The sequence below is a fragment of the Amphiprion ocellaris genome, chromosome 10, assembly GCF_022539595.1.
Source record: "Amphiprion ocellaris isolate individual 3 ecotype Okinawa chromosome 10, ASM2253959v1, whole genome shotgun sequence".
NCBI classification, from domain to species: Eukaryota; Metazoa; Chordata; class Actinopteri; family Pomacentridae; genus Amphiprion; species Amphiprion ocellaris.
The window spans coordinates 33,358,992-33,377,205 of record NC_072775.1 but is presented as its reverse complement, the minus strand read 5'-3'; the positions used below and the strand labels follow the sequence as shown (position 1 = coordinate 33,377,205).

The 18,214-nt window shown below is 40.7% G+C and overlaps 3 protein-coding genes across 3 annotated transcripts; all 3 read right to left on the bottom strand.

Annotated features, from left to right (window-relative positions):
* Positions 1-5,596: 5,596 nt before the first annotated feature.
* On the bottom strand, positions 5,597-9,518 carry LOC111580496 (nuclear factor 7, ovary-like). Its single transcript, XM_023288256.3, has 2 exons — positions 7,223-9,518; positions 5,597-7,147 (listed from the first exon to the last, which is right to left on the bottom strand). Exon 1 carries the CDS (start codon positions 9,516-9,518, stop codon positions 8,127-8,129), a length of 1,392 nt encoding a protein of 463 aa, XP_023144024.2. The 3' UTR covers positions 5,597-7,147; positions 7,223-8,126.
* Positions 9,519-11,589: 2,071 nt separating this feature from the next.
* Positions 11,590-16,165, bottom strand: LOC111580493 (nuclear factor 7, brain-like). Its single transcript, XM_023288252.3, has 3 exons — positions 16,025-16,165; positions 13,309-13,498; positions 11,590-13,199 (listed from the first exon to the last, which is right to left on the bottom strand). Exon 3 carries the CDS (start codon positions 12,995-12,997, stop codon positions 11,603-11,605), a length of 1,395 nt encoding a protein of 464 aa, XP_023144020.2. The 5' UTR covers positions 12,998-13,199; positions 13,309-13,498; positions 16,025-16,165; the 3' UTR covers positions 11,590-11,602.
* On the bottom strand, positions 13,634-16,381 carry LOC111580494 (zinc-binding protein A33-like). Its single transcript, XM_023288253.3, has one exon. It carries the CDS (start codon positions 16,155-16,157, stop codon positions 14,766-14,768), a length of 1,392 nt encoding a protein of 463 aa, XP_023144021.2. The 5' UTR covers positions 16,158-16,381; the 3' UTR covers positions 13,634-14,765.
* Between the last annotated feature and the right edge of the window lie 1,833 nt (positions 16,382-18,214).

The following is an 18,214-nucleotide window of genomic DNA, read 5'->3' as shown; positions in this document are numbered from 1 at the left end:
AAAATATCTCTCACCAACTCTCTAGAAAGTTCACGGCGATCCTCCATCAACACAGCCGCCATGTTTGGAAAGACTTCCTCTACTTCCGGTTTCAAGGCAGACCAAAGCAGTGGATGAGATTAGATTCGCGTTAGTCCCGCCCACCGACTTTGACGGGCGAGGTTGACAGATAAAATAAATTCATGATCCACTGCAACACAAGGACCATGAAATAATTAATTAAATAGTGAAATAATAATATATACTTTTACCTAAAATGAATCGGTATTTTAATGAATTAATGACACATTTAATAACACATTTATGTATTTAATTCCAATTTTAATTAATTAATGACATATTTAATTAATTATTTAATTATGTATTTATTCATTTATTTATTTAATTTTGGCACTTTTAGTCCTCCATACCATATGAGACAGACAACATGCTGCATTGTTTGTTCACTGCTTATTATTTGATATATTTAGCTTTGTTAAACCAAACTAGATTTCAAAAAATGCAAATGGAAAAATCTGTCAGCAAAGATGCCAATCTGTTTAAAACAAGTTTAAAAAAATTATAGAATTTTTAACATTCAAAAACTAACATGTATCATTATCTTATTATAATATTTTTTCTATGATTTTACCAATTACCTGTACTAAAAAAACAGAGAAATCTGGAAAATAACAATAAATTGTTGAAAAAAATAAGTGTACCATGACTCGACGGAGCCATCTGCAGCACCACCAAGTCTTTTTCTCTTTTTTCTCACATGAGCCTGAGACTGTGGTTGTTGGACTATCAGGGAAATCCTGATTACTAACTTTTTCCTGTTTAACAGATAGAAAATCACGTGAGGAAATGTGACAGACACATAACTAAGTGACTTACAGAAAAATAGCAACAAAAAACATGAAGATTGTCAAAATTCTGTACAAATAATCTCAATACACTGACTCAAATGAACACTTTAGACAACAGAGAATCAGATATGAACCTTTCTGCGTTTTCCCATGCAGCTGAACCTCTTGGTATAGTTGTTAGGGTGTCTTTCTCTAAATATCACACTGTGATCTTCTTCTCAAGAACTCCTCGTAGCACTGAAGTGTTGAAGAGATTTTCACTGATTCAAAGAGTCTAGAATGTTCTCTTATGTCATCAGACATTTAAAAAAATAACAAACTTGGTTCATTTGAATGCTGCTTTCAAAATGTGTTTACAGCCAATTATTTTATTTGGCTTGATGTTCCACAAGCAGTTGTTTGATAATATCTGAATAAATACTCAAAATGTGTCAAGAATAAACACATATATTTATTTTATTTTGTGTTTTTTTAAAATTTATTTTAACTAATGGGAGTTTAAAGCTCCAAAAGGCTGAATTTTGTCAATTTCTTAGTGACTCCTGTAGTCCTGCGACTCTTTATGTTGTGACTTTATAGGAGCCAATCATCTGCAAGCCAGCAGCTGATCCAGCAATCACTGACTCGCACCTGCAGACTTTAATTAGAAGACAAACAGATATTAACTCCTGATGCACATGATTCATATGCTGTGACGTGAAAACCAAATGTTATATTTCGGAACTGAATTTGTTGATTTGAAACCATATTTGATCCTCCCTGAACATTCAACTCTTTACATTCAGGTTTCACAAATCATCAAATTCAGATTCTTCTACTCTGTGCAACACATCTGGGTCACTGAGGAACAGGAAGGCAGAAGACAAGCATTTTTTAAATTCCATTTGACCTGAGATGATAATAAACATCTGAATTAAGTTCATGTGTGTAAAGAAATTGTTCTGCTGTGTTGGTCTGGAATTAAAAGGTAGGACTGTAGTACTGACATTAGTTCTGCATCACCGACTGAAGGATTTTAAAGAGAGAGGTGAACTAATGGAACTGAGAAACAGATATTTATATATAATAATGTTGAAAAAAATCTCAATTTTCCACACATTTCCTTTGTATGAAGCCTGAATGGACTTTGGAATGAGCTTGTTTTGTTTTTTCGGGTCTTGGGTGATGGTCCTGGCCAGGCTTTGACATCTGAGGGCAGGTAGGTCAGACCCGATGATCCTCTGTGCTGCCTTGATGACCCACTGCAGTGCCTTCTGCTGCCTCTTGTGGCATCATGCGTACCATGTTGTGATGCAGTACGTCAGGACGCTCTCTGCCGTGCACCGGTAAAAGTTCAGGAGGAGGTTGCGAGGTAGACCAGCCTTCCTCAGTTTTCTCAGGAAGTAGAGGCATTGCTGTGTCCTGCTGGTGATGTGGGAAGTGAAAGGTTCTCAGGGATGTGAACCCTCAGGAACTTGAAGCTGGAGACTCTCTCCACAATCTCTCCATTGGTGGTCACAGGAGCTTCTTGGACCTCCTGTAGTCCACCTCAATCTCCTTGGTCTTTTTGCTGTTCAGGATGAGTCAGGTTCTCTATCTCCCTCCTGTATGCTGACTGGTCGTTTTTGGAGATCAGCCCCACCACCGTCATGTCGTCTGTGAACTTGATGATGGTACTGGTCTCGTGGACAGGTTGACCGTCGTGGGTGAAGAGGCAAACAGGAAGGGGCTCAGCACACATCATTAGGCGATGGTGGAGGATCTGTAATTCTCCAACCTGAGAGACTGGGGGCGATTGGTCAGGAAATCCAGCGTTCAGTTGCATGTGGTGGAGTTTGGAGACCAGAATGAGATGGGAATGACTGTACTGAAGGCCGAAGTGAAGTCCAGGAAGAGCAGCTTGATGTAGGTGTTGGGTTTCTCCAGGTGCTCCAGGGCAGGGTGATGCTGATGGCGTCCTCAGTTGATCTGTTTAGTCCTTGGTGGAGTAGTAGAAGCAGCAGTGTGGGTAAAACGGTGGGCAGCAACAACAAAAAAACTGATCCACTTTTGAAACGTTGTAAAACTGCTGCAACAACATGCTACATGGTGGGAGCCTCTAATTTCTGGAAGTATTATCATTGTTTTTGTTGTTGGTGTTTCTAGCTTAATGACACATAATGACATGTAGTCAATTCAACACTAAATAACAACAAAGCAAATGATAATCCTCTGGTGGTTTCTTGTTGTGTTTGTCCACCTGTCTGTTATCAGGATTACACAAAAACTGCAAAGCTGAATTTCATGAGACTTAGTAAAGACATGGTACATTAAATTAGTTACATCAAGCCAAACAAACATTCAGAAAAGCAACAACAACAACAAAGCACACTGTAAATACTACAGTTGCAACATTTGCCCACTAGAGAGCAGTTTAACATAATGATTTGGGTTCAGCATCAACAACTAAACCATTCATAAGCAAACAAGTACAGATTAGTATGAATTACACAAGATACAAAATACGATCTATGAAATGACGACAATAACAAAACTTAAATTCACATAAAATTCACATTATATGTCAAATATACAAATAATCCCTGTAATTTGGCATATAGAGTTCTTGGGGTGTTTCTGGATTAGACAGATAATAATAAGATAATAACATGCATATTAAAGATGGAATTATCCAGTGACTCTACTGTAAAACAAAACAAACACACAACCAAAAACACAGCAACCTGGAACTTTAAAAAAAAAAAAAAAAAACTGACCTAAATGTAGCTTCTTTCCCTCAGTTTGGACTCTGCAGACAGTTAGCTTTTAGTCATTAAAATTTTTTCCTTTTCATTTTGGACTTTCTAGATTTCCCAGAAAGCTGTATTGTGTCAACTACCTGAATAAAAAGCCTGTTACCAGAGAGCAGGGTGTGTTTTACGGCTTACATACAGACTGAACTCTGTATTTCAAAGCTGACTGAACCACTTGTTGGCTGTGCATGGCTCCAGACAATCATCAGTCTTCCCACCTGAGACCCAGTTTTTGTAGCCGACCACCTGGTCAGAGACTCAGAACCAGACATCCAGAGCGCAGGTGTAGCGCAGACTGCAGACTAAAAGGTTTAGCTTGTGTACATTCATAGTGTCCCAATATTTCAGCAAACCAGATAAATAAGTGTGGTACATTCAGGCATCTCTTACAACTCTTTCCAGAACAACAAATTCATTCAGTAGAGAGCTCCATTTCCCCATCTGTTAGTCCTAACATGTCTTGTAACTTGGTTCATTTTTACGTCCGAATTTGGTAGGGACACCAAAGACTGCACACCATCACAAACATGTCATCACCACCATGAGCATGGAGGTGGCAACATCATGATGTGGGGATTTTTCTCAGCTGCATGCCCTAGAAGACAGTAAAATTAATGCAGCAACGTCCAAACAAATTCTGGAGGACATAACAACCAAATTTTAATAATTGCATACCTCAGTAGAAGATAATCCCATTTTGCATTTATCTTTTACTATGGTATGCATTTACTAAAACTTGATCCTGTACAGCAGGAGTGTCAAATTCATTTTAATTCAGGGCCCACATACAGCCCAATTTGATTTAAGTGAGCCAGACCATTAAAATCAAAACATAATTCCAATAAATAATACCAACTACTTTTTTTTTTGCTTTGTTTCAGTGCAAAAAGTACATTCTGAAAATGTTCACATTTGATGAAATATCTTTTTACAAAACATCATGAACAACCTGAAATTTCTAAAGAAAAATAAGTGAAATTTTAACAGTATTATGCCTCCATTGATCATTTCCACATTACAACTTACAGATCACAGTGACTCTACAAAGGCACAAAACATTTAGTCACAGGTATCTGGAATTCAGCAATATAGTATTTTACATTTACATTCATTTCCACTTCTGGGAAGTAATCCTGACCACCTGAACTGACATATCACACAAACTAAAGTGGGAACTATTAAAATTTATACATAAAAAATGCCTAAAAGTTGTGGCAAGGGTTCCACCAAACCAGACTCTGTCATACTGAAGCTGCTGACTCACATTATGTTGTACAATATTCAATGTCTTTACATATCTTCACAGTAAGTATTCATTTTCACCTCTGTAATTTTTACACTTTGCAAAGTCATCCCACTCGCTGGAGTAGACCCTCTGGTGGGCCGGTTTTGGCCTGCAAGCCTTATGTTTGACACCCCTGCTGTACAGGCAGAATTAGTTCATGTTTCCGGTTTGTTCATTTGTACACATTGGACTCCCTGCATATTAAAAGAGTCTCTCTAAATCTGATTTGTCAAACACTGTGGCTTGGCCTATACAGTTTTCTATGCAATTATTCTGGGCTCCATCCGAGGCTTTGTTTCCTTCAAGTAATTTGTTCTCATTGTGTTGACATGATCTACTTCCCCATCAGAATGAGCAGAAACACATTCCTCTCCATATTTGGATAAGTTTCTCCTTATGTGTTCAAAGCAAAAGAATATTCTGAGTCAAAGCAGCTCTAAAGGTGGTTCATTACTTACTCAAATGTCATGCAGAGTATAACATACTGGGTTGGGCAACAACAATAATAAAACAGTCAGGGTTTCCTGTCCCCTTCTTTATCAGGACCTTTCAGGTGGACTTAGGCTCAGAGGTAGAGCTGAAGTTTCAATGTAAATCTCCACCAATCAGCTGTCCGTGGTCATTTTGGATAAGGAGAACAGCCAAGTCAACAGAGAGTAAAACAAAACTACTTGAAAGCCACATTTGAACCACACAGCAGGAGAGGGCAATGGAAGACTAATTTTCTGACATCCACCTGAATAATATTGTGACATAATGTCAAATATTTAGACCATAAAATGACACTGTTGTATTGTATTTAAAAGACCTTTATTTAATAGATATTTGCTGTTACTTTCACTGTCGTTACAGTTTTTGAACATTACAGTATGCCAGCCCTTTTTGTGCATTTTTTTTCCTATTTTGCAGTCAGATTTTCACTATTTTTACAAAATCTTTTTTTTTTTTTTTTTTTTTTAATAAACAGTCTACGTTGTGGCATCAGCCAGCTCAGCCTTCATCTTTCTGTGAATTCTTTCCTTCTTATCCATGAATCATCAGTGACTGCTACACACATGTGACAAGTTCTAGATGCTTTCAGTTCAAATAAGAACTGCAACCTGCTGATAGGAATTCCTTCACTCCTCTCACAAAAGCACAGTCCTTTTGTTTTGGAAGAGATTTACACATGTTTGAAGACATTATACAGTGACAACAAAACTTATACTGAACCAATCAAAACACTTGGGGTGATTGTTTACTCAAAATGAAATTCATAAAGGCAAATTAAAGCATAGAACTGTCATTCTAAACACTCACTATGATGAAATTGTACATTTGGATTAGCAAATCTGCATTTGTGAAACAAGTATTAAACAGTTTAAAAGTTTCAGAAAGAAAAACAAATCATCTTCCATTACAAGTTCCAGAAAATCTAAGCTTAAAAAAAAAAAAAAAAAAAAATTTAATAACCCAAAAGCACGCATATACTTTTTCCTTACACCATGAAACATGTTAGAAATCATGATTCTATGCTACACCTTGACTGAATACGTTACAGTGGGTACAGAGGCTCAGAAGCAGGAAATGAGACAGCAGACGAGTGACTGATTTTAACAAGATTATACAAGGACTCAGAACAAAATAAACTACAACAAGAAACAGAATTCATAAACCGGAAATGGAAACTACATGAATATACTGAGGGTGTAACTGAACTAGACTTCCCCTAGGGGAAAGGCGGACTAAATGCAGATACAACCAAATAAACTATTAACCCACGACTGGTACCACCAAGGCAGGATAAAAACTAAACTCTAACCCAAAATAACAGACATCCTAGACTACTAGAAATTCCCAAACACTAACCCCAGAATCCCACATAACTTCAGCAGATAACTACAACCAACAATCAATAGAGAGACTCTATTATCAGGTGTAGCAAGAGTGAGAACTCAGCTGACAGTCTCTCTAGATTTTATGGTTCTGGAAACCATCAACGACCAGGCCTAGGTGTTTCAAAAACCAACCGGTGGAATCCTTGGCATCCAGGTAGGTAGACGGTGACGGTGGTTACCAGCCCCAGCAGAATGGCATCCTGGTGGTGTGGCAGGCTCACATGTGGCGTGGCAGCAGCCTGAGCCCTCCTCTGCCTCAGAGAATCCCCGGAGAATCCCAAAGTCCACTAGAAACCAGGAAGCCTCAGCCAGGTGGATAATCCAACCTCCAGAGAAGATGGCAACAGAAGCAGGAAGGAGTCAGCACTGAACAGAGAAAACAGGATTAGAGCAAGGTCTAGGACACAAGATGGCTCAGACAGGTCTGGTCACAACACTAACTGTTAGTTAGGAGACGGTCCAACACCAAATGGCAAGTCGAGTCACTTTTTAAAGGGAAGCCAGCCAGCTTGAGTAGACGACTCCCACCTGCACACGATCAGTAGACTGGAATCACCCACACCTGCTGCCAGCCTCTGCCACACACCTAGGAGAGAGAGAGAACCAGGGCCAGAGGAGGAGGGAGCATTGCCACCTAATCACAGCCTCTGGCTATGACTGTGACACTGCCACCAAACATAATGGAAGAAACCCCAGTAACTAAACAGAAACCTTCAACCAAAATGCTCAATATCAAAGCGTTTAACAAATTCAGAGTAAAACAGAAATAAAAGGGACAAAAGTCTTTCAACAAGAAAAAATATTTTAAGTAAACTACAAATTTGCAAACACACCAGAATTAACACAAACCACATTATTCATCATGACTAAATTTCAGAGAATAAAGAAAAATAAAATGTGATTCAGAGTTGAATATTAGCTGACATGTAAATTTAAAAAAAAAAATCTAGAAATGAAGTCAAACAGAAATCACACTTTAAACTGTCATTCAGTAATATATGTAGTTAACTATCAAAGCTAATTTACTGTCAGTAAATGAATAGAACATATTCAGAACTGATCTGATGATCAAAGTCATTCAATGTTTCTACAGTAATATTGATCTTTGTCTTCAGAATCTGATGATGAACTGATGATTATTCTGATCACAACATAGTCATGTCAAACAATACACTGACTGAGAAAGATGTACGGATACAAAGACTGTTTTCTTGATGTCAGTCCAAAGTCTGTTGCTGTTTTCTGTGTTTGTGTTCAGAGTACACAAAGTCCTGTTGTGGAATCTTCTCCTTGTCTGTGGCTTTTGGAGAGTTTGCATGTTAGTGACAGAGATCATCATCATCTGTTAGTGTTGTACTACAGTCACACACACCTTCACTGGTAGAATCTTTAGTGGACGATTTGACCAAGTATTAAAATATGGAAACATCCTCTCAGTGAAAGTGTATGTGAAGGTGTGTATGTGTCTGTTAGTATCAGAATCAGAGAAGGACAGTTTTCCTTTGTTCCAGTCCAGATTCACTCTGATCCTCTGAAACTTCGTCTTCACTGGGAGAACAGTGTCAGGATGTGATGGGGAGAACGCTGCGTATTCATTGTGAGAGAACCATATTCTCCATAATGCAGGTCGTATGTTTCCTTTTCTCTGGACAGATTCTGCAAAAACACCAAGTTCCCAATCTGAACTGTCTCCAACCTCGATGTCCCAGCTGTGAGACCCTGAGTTGAAGCCCTCAGAGCTCAGGACTGAGAAGAGATCTTTAAACCTCACTGGATTTTCAGGAAGCTGCTGTTTATTTCCATAATTCACACTGGTCAGATCTTCAGACAGGACGAGGGTTGGATTTGCAGTGTTTGGGTCCAGAATGAGAGGAGTGTAGGAGACCATGTCCTTCATGTTGTTCCAGATGTTGAAGCTCAGGTTGCCCAGATGTTTGGCCTGGTCTATCAGAGCTCCTGAGTGCAGCTGTGGATCCTCCAGCAGGGGGCAGCGCTGGATTCTTTCCACTGCAGCCTTGTAGTTGAGCAGGAATGAGACGTCTTCAGCTCTCAGCTGCTCCTCTGTGGCTCTGACTGTGTCTGAAAGATCTGCTATCTCTCTGCTCAGAGCCTCCATCTTCTCCTTCATCATCCCAGTCTTCTGCTCCTCTTCCTCCCTCAGTGCAGCCATCCTGGCCTCCTCTTCCTTCATTAGAAACTGGTGAAGCTTCTTGAACTGATCCTGAATCTGCCTCTCTGTGTGTCGGGTCTGGACCTGAATGTGTTTTGCTGTTTGATCAAACTTGACTTTAACTTGTTCAGAAACCTTTAACTTGTTCTTTAAGGGCTCCAGAGTTTGCTGAAGTTGCTTCCTGTGTTGTTGTGCAGCTTCATGGATGGGTCTGAATGTGTGGTTGGAGTGTTTTTCTGAATCTCTGCAGATGAGACACACTGGCTGCTGATGGTCCAGACAGAAGAGTTTGAGTTCCTCAGAGTGCAGACTGCAGAGAGACTCTGAACATCTCTGACGTTTATCCTGTAAGAAGCTCTCACACAGATTCTTCAGGACCAAGTTAGGAGGTAATCGACGCTTTGAATGTCGTCGTTTACAAACTGGACACTCACGGTTTGGATTCTTTGTCGACCAGATCTGCAGACAGACTCTACAGAAGCTGTGGCTACATGACAGCATGACAGGATCTTTAAAGATGTCATGGCAGACAGGACAGCAGAGATCCTCCTCTAATCTGGAAGCCATTTAGTCTCTGAGTGAAGCTGAAAACACAGCAGGCCGACGGCTGCAACAGGAAATCTGAGAGTCACACTCTGCTCCTTGAAAAGTGTAAAACTGGTTCAGTGTGGAGTCGATGTAACGGCTGTCAGTGTGTCTAGAGCCCCAAAGAGGACAACTTGGTTGAATGTTCTCCAGCTTTTATCTTCCTCAGCAATGCAAAACGACACTGTAGAAGAGATTAAAACACATTAATCACCTTCTGGTCACCTTTCCTCGTGTACTCTGCTCCCTCAGTAATAAAAAACAATTTATAAAGTCAATTTTCAACCACAAATCTCACAACAATGAAAGCAAACCAAATCCAAGGAGAAGAACAATGCCAAATGGCGGCCACATTAACACAGTGCGTCAGGGTGGAGTGACTGAATGGAAACAAAACTCATAAATTAAAATAAAACACATACCTGTAGAAGAGATTCCTCCACATTAATGGGAATCTGGTCACCTTTCCTCATGCACTCTGCTCCTAAACATGCAAACAAGATCAGTGTTTAGACGAGCTGCGCTGCGTGAGAACAGACACTCCTCTACAGACAAACCGCGCCAAAAAAGTGAAAACAAAAACGTCTATAAAACTTATAATAACGGTCAAAACAACACAGAACAGATTAACAACATAATAATATACATCAGTTAACAACATGCGGCAGAGACTTCAACATAAATGGCTAAATCTACAAAGAAAACACGACATCACAGCAGCACGTTACTCCACAACTTACCCTCAGCAGCAGAACAACACTGTGGGGTTCACGGGAGAAGCTACGGAAGCCGGCGAGGAGCTACGGAAGCCCAGGAGACACAGACAAGGCAGAGTGCAGAAAGGCAATTCTCACAGGCAAATGTCAATAAAACAACGGAAAATAAAAATAACTCACTGAGATAAAATTTTTCAAATACTCAACGTAACTGTAACTGTCGCACAGGATTTTGTTTCTTTGTCAAGGTTTTTATTTTATTACAGAGAAAACTTTTGTTTTGAATGTATGTGAATTCTCTGGAGTATTATTGGCGCCTAGTGGTCAAAGTGTGTATTGCGCTCACTGAACACCATGCGGTGTTCACATGATCACCTAGAAAAAACTGAGCTGCCAGGAGCTACTGATGATGGCAAAATACGATAAAAAGAATGCTTTTTAAGTGGAAATAATAAGAAACATTGAAAGATCTTAACAACTGCTGAATTTCTGGTCAGAAGGCGCACATGGTATGTGACTGTACTTTTATTTTATATTGACATTTTGTTTAGGCGTGTCTTTAATTTTGTGAAGACAAAATACTTATGTTTGTATCATTACTTTCTATTAGTTTTTCATGGTGTTTGCTGGTGAAGAGAAGATTTGCTGTGGCAAAGAAAAGAATAAATACTGGTCAAACATCAGTTGGAGCATGGCTTATCTGTACCAGAAGAAAAACTTTGGGAACAGTTATAGTAACATCAACAAACATGAATTGGAAATAGTAATTGATAAAATGCATTTGTAACTACGTTAAACATGGAGGCAAGTAACTTTCAATCTCTGAATTCACTTTCATTCACTGAAAGTAAATATCTGTAGAGCTCCTAACTACTCTACTACCAGATTAACGGCTGTTATCAGGTGTTGTCTCTTCATCCCTTCATCTCAGAACACCGTATTCCACCATGATATTGGACACAATATTACATCGTATTAATTCTGTTGTCTTCTTTCCCTGTTTCCTCACTCTCAGCTTTCTCTGTTTTTTTTCTTGTCTTAATGTGCGTCTTTGTGTGTCATAGTTAGTAGTTGAATGTCTTCTTGTATCAATAAATCTACATGGATATAAGTTTAGTGTCTGTACTGGTTTCTTCGTCACATTTCAGTCTCTAACTTGTACAGATTTCAGCTACTGAGCTTTTATTAATAACTTTAAACCTAAATGATTTCCCCGATTATTCCTGAGGCTCCTCTAGACGCTGCAACAAGAGGTGCAAAACATATTCAGAACTGATCTGGTGATTAAAAATTCATTGTCTGTGGCTTTTGGAGAGTTTGCATGTTAGTGACAGAGATCATCATCATCTGTTAGTGTTGTTCTACAGTCACACACACCTTCACTGGTAGAATCTTTAGTGGATGATTTGACAGAGTGTCAAAAAATGGAAACATCCTCTCAGTGAAAGTGTGTGTGAAGGTGTGTATGTGTGTGTTAGTATCAGGATCAGAGAAGGACAGTTTTCCTTTGTTCCAGTCCAGATTCACTCTGATCCTCTGAAACTTCCTCTTCACTGGGAGATCAGTTTCTGGATGTGATGGAAAGACTGTTGAGTATATACCGTAATAGAACCGCATTGTCCATAATCCGTGTACTATATTTCCTTTTCTCTGGAAAGATTCTGTTAAAACACCCAGTTCCCAGTCTGGACTGTCTCCAACCTCGACATCCCACCTGTGAGTCCCTGAGTTGAAGCCCTCAGAGCTCAGGACTGAGAAGTTGAAATTACCAAACCTCTCTGGATTATCAGGAAGCTGCTGTTTAACTCCTCCTCTCACACTGGTCAGCTCTTCAGACAGGATGAGTTCTGGACCAGCAGTGTTTGGGTCCAGAATGAGAGGAGTGTAGGAGACCATGTCCTTCATGTTGTTCCAGATGTTGAAGCTCAGGTTGCCCAGATGTTTGGCCTGGTCTATCAGAGCTCCTGAGTGCAGCTGTGGATCCTCCAGCAGGGGGCAGCGCTGGACTCTTTCCACTGCAGCCTTGTAGTTGAGCAGGAATGAGACGTCTTCAGCTCTCAGCTGCTCCTCTGTGGCTCTGACTGTGTCTGAAAGATCTGCTATCTCTCTGCTCAGAGCCTCCATCTTCTCCTTCATCATCCCAGTCTTCTGCTCCTCTTCCTCCCTCAGTGCAGCCATCCTGGCCTCCTCTTCCTTCATTAGAAACTGGTGAAGCTTCTTGAAATGATCCTGAATCTGCCTCTCTGTGTGTCGGGTCTGGACCTGAATGTGTTCTGCTGTTTGATCAAACTTGACTTTAACTTGTTCAGAAACCTTTAACTTGTTCTTTAAGGTCTCCAGAGTTTCCTGAAGTTGCTTCCTGTGTTGTTGTGCAGCTTCATGGATGGGTCTGAATGTGTGGTTGGAGTGTTTTTCTGAATCTCTGCAGATGAGACACACTGGCTGCTGATGGTCCAGACAGAAGAGTTTGAGTTCCTCAGAGTGCAGACTGCAGAGAGACTCTGAACATCTCTGACGTTTATCCAGTAAGAAGCTCTCACACAGATTCTTCAGGACCAAGTTAAGAGGTAACTGACGCTTTAAATGTCGTCGTTTACAAACTGGACACTCACGGTTTGGATTCTCAGTCCACCAGATCTGCAGACAGACTCTACAGAAGCTGTGGCTACATGACAGCATGACAGGATCTTTAAAGATGTCATGGCAGACAGGACAGCAGAGATCCTCCTCTAATCTGGAAGCCATTTAGTCTCTGATTGAAGCTGAAAACACAGCAGGCCGACGACTGCAACAGGAAATCTGAGAGTCACACTCTGCTCCTTGAAAAGTGTAAAACTGGTTCAGTGTGGAGTCGATGTAACGGCTGTCAGTGTGTCTAGAGCCCCAAAGAGGACAACTTGGTTGAATGTTCTCCAGCTTTTATCTTCCTCAGCAATGCAAAACGACACTGTAGAAGAGATTAAAACACATTAATCACCTTCTGGTCACCTTTCCTCGTGTACTCTGCTCCCTCAGTCATAAAAAACAATTTATAAAGTCAATGTTGCTTTGCTTACCTGGGAAGTGGAGTCACAGGTTTGCCAAGCCCAGTTCCAGCAAACCGACACAGGTGAGATGCCTCCTGGACGTTCATCATTGTGGGCCCGGCTTTCAGTATCTAGTTGACAGGAAAAGCTCTCGTCCTGAGGAGCACAGCTGGATTTCCTGGCGCCAGATCCTGGACCCAACCATCTTCTGGGATGTTGTCTGTTGGATAAAATATTTGTTAACATGGAATCTTCAAAGTGAACTGATGATACTCAGAGAGTTCAACTTGTGACAAACTCATTAAAACACAGAAACAACCAGAATGTCGTCACCAGGAGGCTCCAGGCTGAACAAAGGAGGAGAGACACGAGTTGTTACTAAAAACAAGTTTATTTTACAGATCTTATAAAGAAATTAAGCCAAAGACCAAAAGAACAAAACCAAACAAGGTACAACTCCAACCAATCACTGACATGGAAACTCCTCCCAAACCTCAGCTTCCTCCAACTTCAGACATCTGCAAGCTTTTACCTGGAAGAAGCTTCTTCAAGAGGGAGACAGTCAAGATTATTCTGGATTCAACATTCTGAGCAGCAATAACATCAATAATGGATTTACTGGACACAGGTTGGTCCAGAAAGTCGCTGCTATGCAGTTACTCCCAGAGAGCCTCACATGTGATCCTGAGCATAAAGCTCTACTCAGGTTCTCTGTCACTTCAGGATTAAAAGCTGCAAACTACAAGAACCTGCCACCAAACATCATGGAAGAATCCCCAGGAACTAAACAGACACCTTCAACCAAAATGCTCAATATCAAAGCATTTAACAAATTCAAAGTAAAATAGAAAGAAAAGGGACAAAAGGACTAAATTATCGCTGTCCTTCCAACAGAAATGTATAAAACTTGTGTGATTTTCTCCAAATTAGAATTTTACCCAAAAGGTAAACTAGAATTTGCAAAGACATCAAAAGATACCCAAACCATATTATGCATAATGACTAAATTTCAAAGAAAATAGAAATGCAAATAAAATGTGACTCAAAGCACAATTTCAGCTCACATGTAACATGTAAACTAAATAAAATAAACGAAATGGAATCAAACAGAAATCAGTTTAAACTGTCATTCAGTAATATATGTAGTTAACCATCAAAGCTAATTTATTGTCAGTAAATGAATAGAACATATTCAGAACTGATCTGATGATCAAAGTCATTCAATGTTTCTACAGTAATATTGATCTTTGTCTTCAGAATCTGATGATGAACTGGTGATTATTCTGATGACAACATAGTCATGTCAAACAATCCACTGACTGAGAAAGATGTACGGATACAAAGACTGTTTTCTTGATGTCAGTCCAAAGTCTGTTGCTGTTTTCTGTGTTTGTGTTCAGAGTTCACAAAGTCCTGTTGTGGAATCTTCTCCTTGTCTGTGGCTTTTGGAGAGTTTGCATGTTAGTGACAGAGATCATCATCATCTGTTAGTGTTGTTCTACAGTCACACACACCTTCACTGGTAGAATCTTTAGTGGCTCATTTACCCAAGTGTAAAAATATGGAAACATCCTCTCAGTGAAAGTGTGTGTGAAGGTGTGTATGTGTGTGTTAGTATCAGAATCAGAGAAGGACAGTTTTCCTTTGTTCCAGTCCAGATTCACTCTGATCCTCTGGAGTTTCTTCTGCACTGGGAGAACAGTGGGGAGACGTGATGGAGAGAATGCTTTGTATTCATCCTTATAGAACAATATTATCCATAATGCAGGTCGAATGTTTCCTTTCCTCTGGACAGATTCTGCTGAAACACCCAGTGACCAGCCTGAACTGTCTCCAACCTCGACATCCCAGCTGTGAGTCCCTGAGTTGAAGCCCTCAGAGCTCAGGACTGAGAAGTGATCTTTAAACCTCTCTGGATTTTCAGGAAGCTGCTGTTTAACTCCTCCTCTCACACTGGTCAGATCTTCAGACAGGATCAGTTTTGAATCAGAAGTGTTTGGGTCCAGAATGAGAGGAGTGTAGGAGACCATGTCCTTCATGTTGTTCCAGATGTTGAAGCTCAGGTTGCCCAGATGTTTGGCCTGGTCTATCAGAGCTCCTGAGTGCAGCTGTGGATCCTCCAGCAGGGGGCAGCGCTGGACTCTTTCCACTGCAGCCTTGTAGTTGAGCAGGAATGAGACGTCTTCAGCTCTCAGCTGCTCCTCTGTGGCTCTGACTGTGTCTGAAAGATCTGCTATCTCTCTGCTCAGAGCCTCCATCTTCTCCTTCATCATCCCAGTCTTCTGCTCCTCTTCCTCCCTCAGTGCAGCCATCCTGGCCTCCTCTTCCTTCATTAGAAACTGGTGAAGCTTCTTGAACTGATCCTGAATCTGCCTCTCTGTGTGTCGGGTCTGGACCTGAATGTGTTTTGCTGTTTGATCAAACTTGACTTTAACTTGTTCAGAAACCTTTAACTTGTTCTTTAAGGACTTCAGAGTTTCCTGAAGTTGCTTCCTGTGTTGTTGTGCAGCTTCATGGATGGGTCTGAATGTGTGGTTGGAGTGTTTTTCTGAATCTCTGCAGACGACACACACTGGCTGCTGATGGTCCAGACAGAAGAGTTTGAGTTTCTCAAAATGGAGACTGCAGAGAAACTCTGAACATCTCTGACCTCTCTGCTGTAAGAAAGTCTCACACAGATTCTTCAGGACCATGTTAGGATGTATCAGATCATTTAAGTGTTGTCTTTTACAAACTGGACACTCACGGTTTGGATTCTCAGTCCACCAGCTCTGCAGACAGACTTTACAGAAGCTGTGGCTACATGACAGGATGACAGGATCTTTAAAGATGTCATGGCAGACAGGACAGCAGAGATCCTCCTCTAATCTGGAAGCCATTTAGTCTCTGAGTGAAGCTGAAAACACAGCAGGCCGACGACTGCAACAGGAAACCTGAGAGTCCCACTCTGCTCCTTGAAAAGTGTACAACTGGTTCAGAGTGGAGTCAACAGCAGGTTGAAGCAGCATTCCAGTATCTCCAGTGTTTACAGTGTTTCCAATATTCTCTACATGGTGGTTCAGCTCTGAGCGTGAATCTTGTCGTCCGTCTCTCAGTGTCTCTTGTTAGTGAGGCAATTTAACAGCCTGTTTCCTGGTTTGTACAGTGGAATATAGTCAGAAATCAGAGTTCAAACACAGCAGGCAATGAGCCAACAGAATCTGTAAATCAGTAACTGAATCAGACGTCAGCAGACTGAAGGAATCTGAGCCAATCAGTTCAAAGGAGTGAATAATAACTATAGAGTCTGCAACTGTCTGTGTGCACATCCATAAAGGAATTTAATCAAGATATAATATGGCAGCAGCAACGTATATATTTGACATGTAAGTTGACAGAGGAGACACAGTGGACCTCTGCTGTATTTTTATTCCTAAGGTGAAATTGTAAAAGTACTCATTTGTAGGATGAGCTGTCAGAAGTTGAAGGCATTAAAAGTGGTTCAAACATGTGGATAAGCAGCAGCCTCAGAGGTCAATCCTTACAAAGCTCCATGTTTAAATGTCCAACTGTCTTCTCAGTGTCCTCGTCCAGCAGCAGTGTTCTCTCTGACATCACCACCAACAACGTAAATTTCACAATATTGAAAAACATAATGCAAAATAGTTCTTTTTCCTACATGATCATCGAACTGGAGTTATATCCAGTAAATACTATTTGATATTGTTCAGACAGGACACTTCATCTGATTCAACCACTTATTTCAGAATGACATAGTTGTGTTTGGCAGGGACTCTGCTTGAGTGATGCTTTGGAACAGTTTTATAACAGTCCATTCGATCACAAACCCCCAAACCTGCACTACCCAAGAAATCCGGAAAAACATGAGACTATGAGTGCCGTCAAGCATGACACAATTCCTTTAAATTTGTCCAAGCAGGCCTTCATGAACTGACATGAAACAGAGCCCAAATTATATGTAGTTCTCACAGATTATGTACACTACCAGTCAAAAGTTTGGACACACCTTCTCATTTAATGCTTTTTCTTTTTTTTCATGACTATTTACATTGTAGATTCTCACTGAAAGCAGCAAAACTATCAATGGACACATATGGAACCAGGTAGTAAACAAAAAAGTGTGAAACAAGTCAAAACATGTTTTCTATTTTACACTCTTCAAAATAGCCACACTTTGCTTTGATTACTGCTTTACACACTCTTGGCATTCTCTGGATGAGCTTCATTAGGTAGAACCTGAAATGATTTTCCAACAGTCTTGAAGGAGTTCCCAGAGATGCTGAGCACTTGTTGGCCTTTTTGCCTTCACTCTGTGGTCCATCTCATCCCAAACCATCTGGATTGGGTTCAGGTCAGGTGACTGTGGAGGCCAGGTCATCTGATGCAACACTCCATCACTCTCCTTCTTGGTCAGATAGTCCTTCCACAGCCTGGAGGTGTGTTTGGGGTCATTGTCCTGTTGAAAAATTAATGATGGTCCAACTAAATGCAAACCAGATGGGATGTCATGTCGCTGCAGGATGCTGTGGTAGCCATGCTGGTTCAGTGCTCCTTCAGTTTGGAATAAATCCCCAACAGTGTCACCAGCAAAGCACCCCCACACCATCACACCTCCTCCTCCATGCTTCACAGTGAGAACCATGCATGTAGAGACCATCCATTCACCTTTTCTGCGTCGCACAAAGACACCAAAGATCTCAAATTTGGAGTCATCAGACCAAAGCACAGATTTCCACTGGTCTAATGTCCATTCCTGGTGTTTCTTGGCCCAAACAAATCTCTTCTGCTTGTTGCTTTTCCTTAGTAGTGGTTTCTTAGCAACTATTTGACCATAAAGGCCTGATTGGTTCAGTCTCCACTGAGCAGATGATGTAGAGATGTGTCTGCTACTAAAACTCTGTGTGGCATTTATCTGGGCTCTAATCTGAGCTGCTGT

Bases quoted from the DNA above. Each gene is read 5' to 3' on its own strand.
- LOC111580496 (XM_023288256.3), bottom strand. From the start codon at position 9,518: ATGGCTTCCAGATTAGAGGAGGATCTCTGCTGTCCTGTCTGCCATGAC.
- LOC111580493 (XM_023288252.3), bottom strand. From the start codon at position 12,997: ATGGCTTCCAGATTAGAGGAGGATCTCTGCTGTCCTGTCTGCCATGAC.
- LOC111580494 (XM_023288253.3), bottom strand. From the start codon at position 16,157: ATGGCTTCCAGATTAGAGGAGGATCTCTGCTGTCCTGTCTGCCATGAC.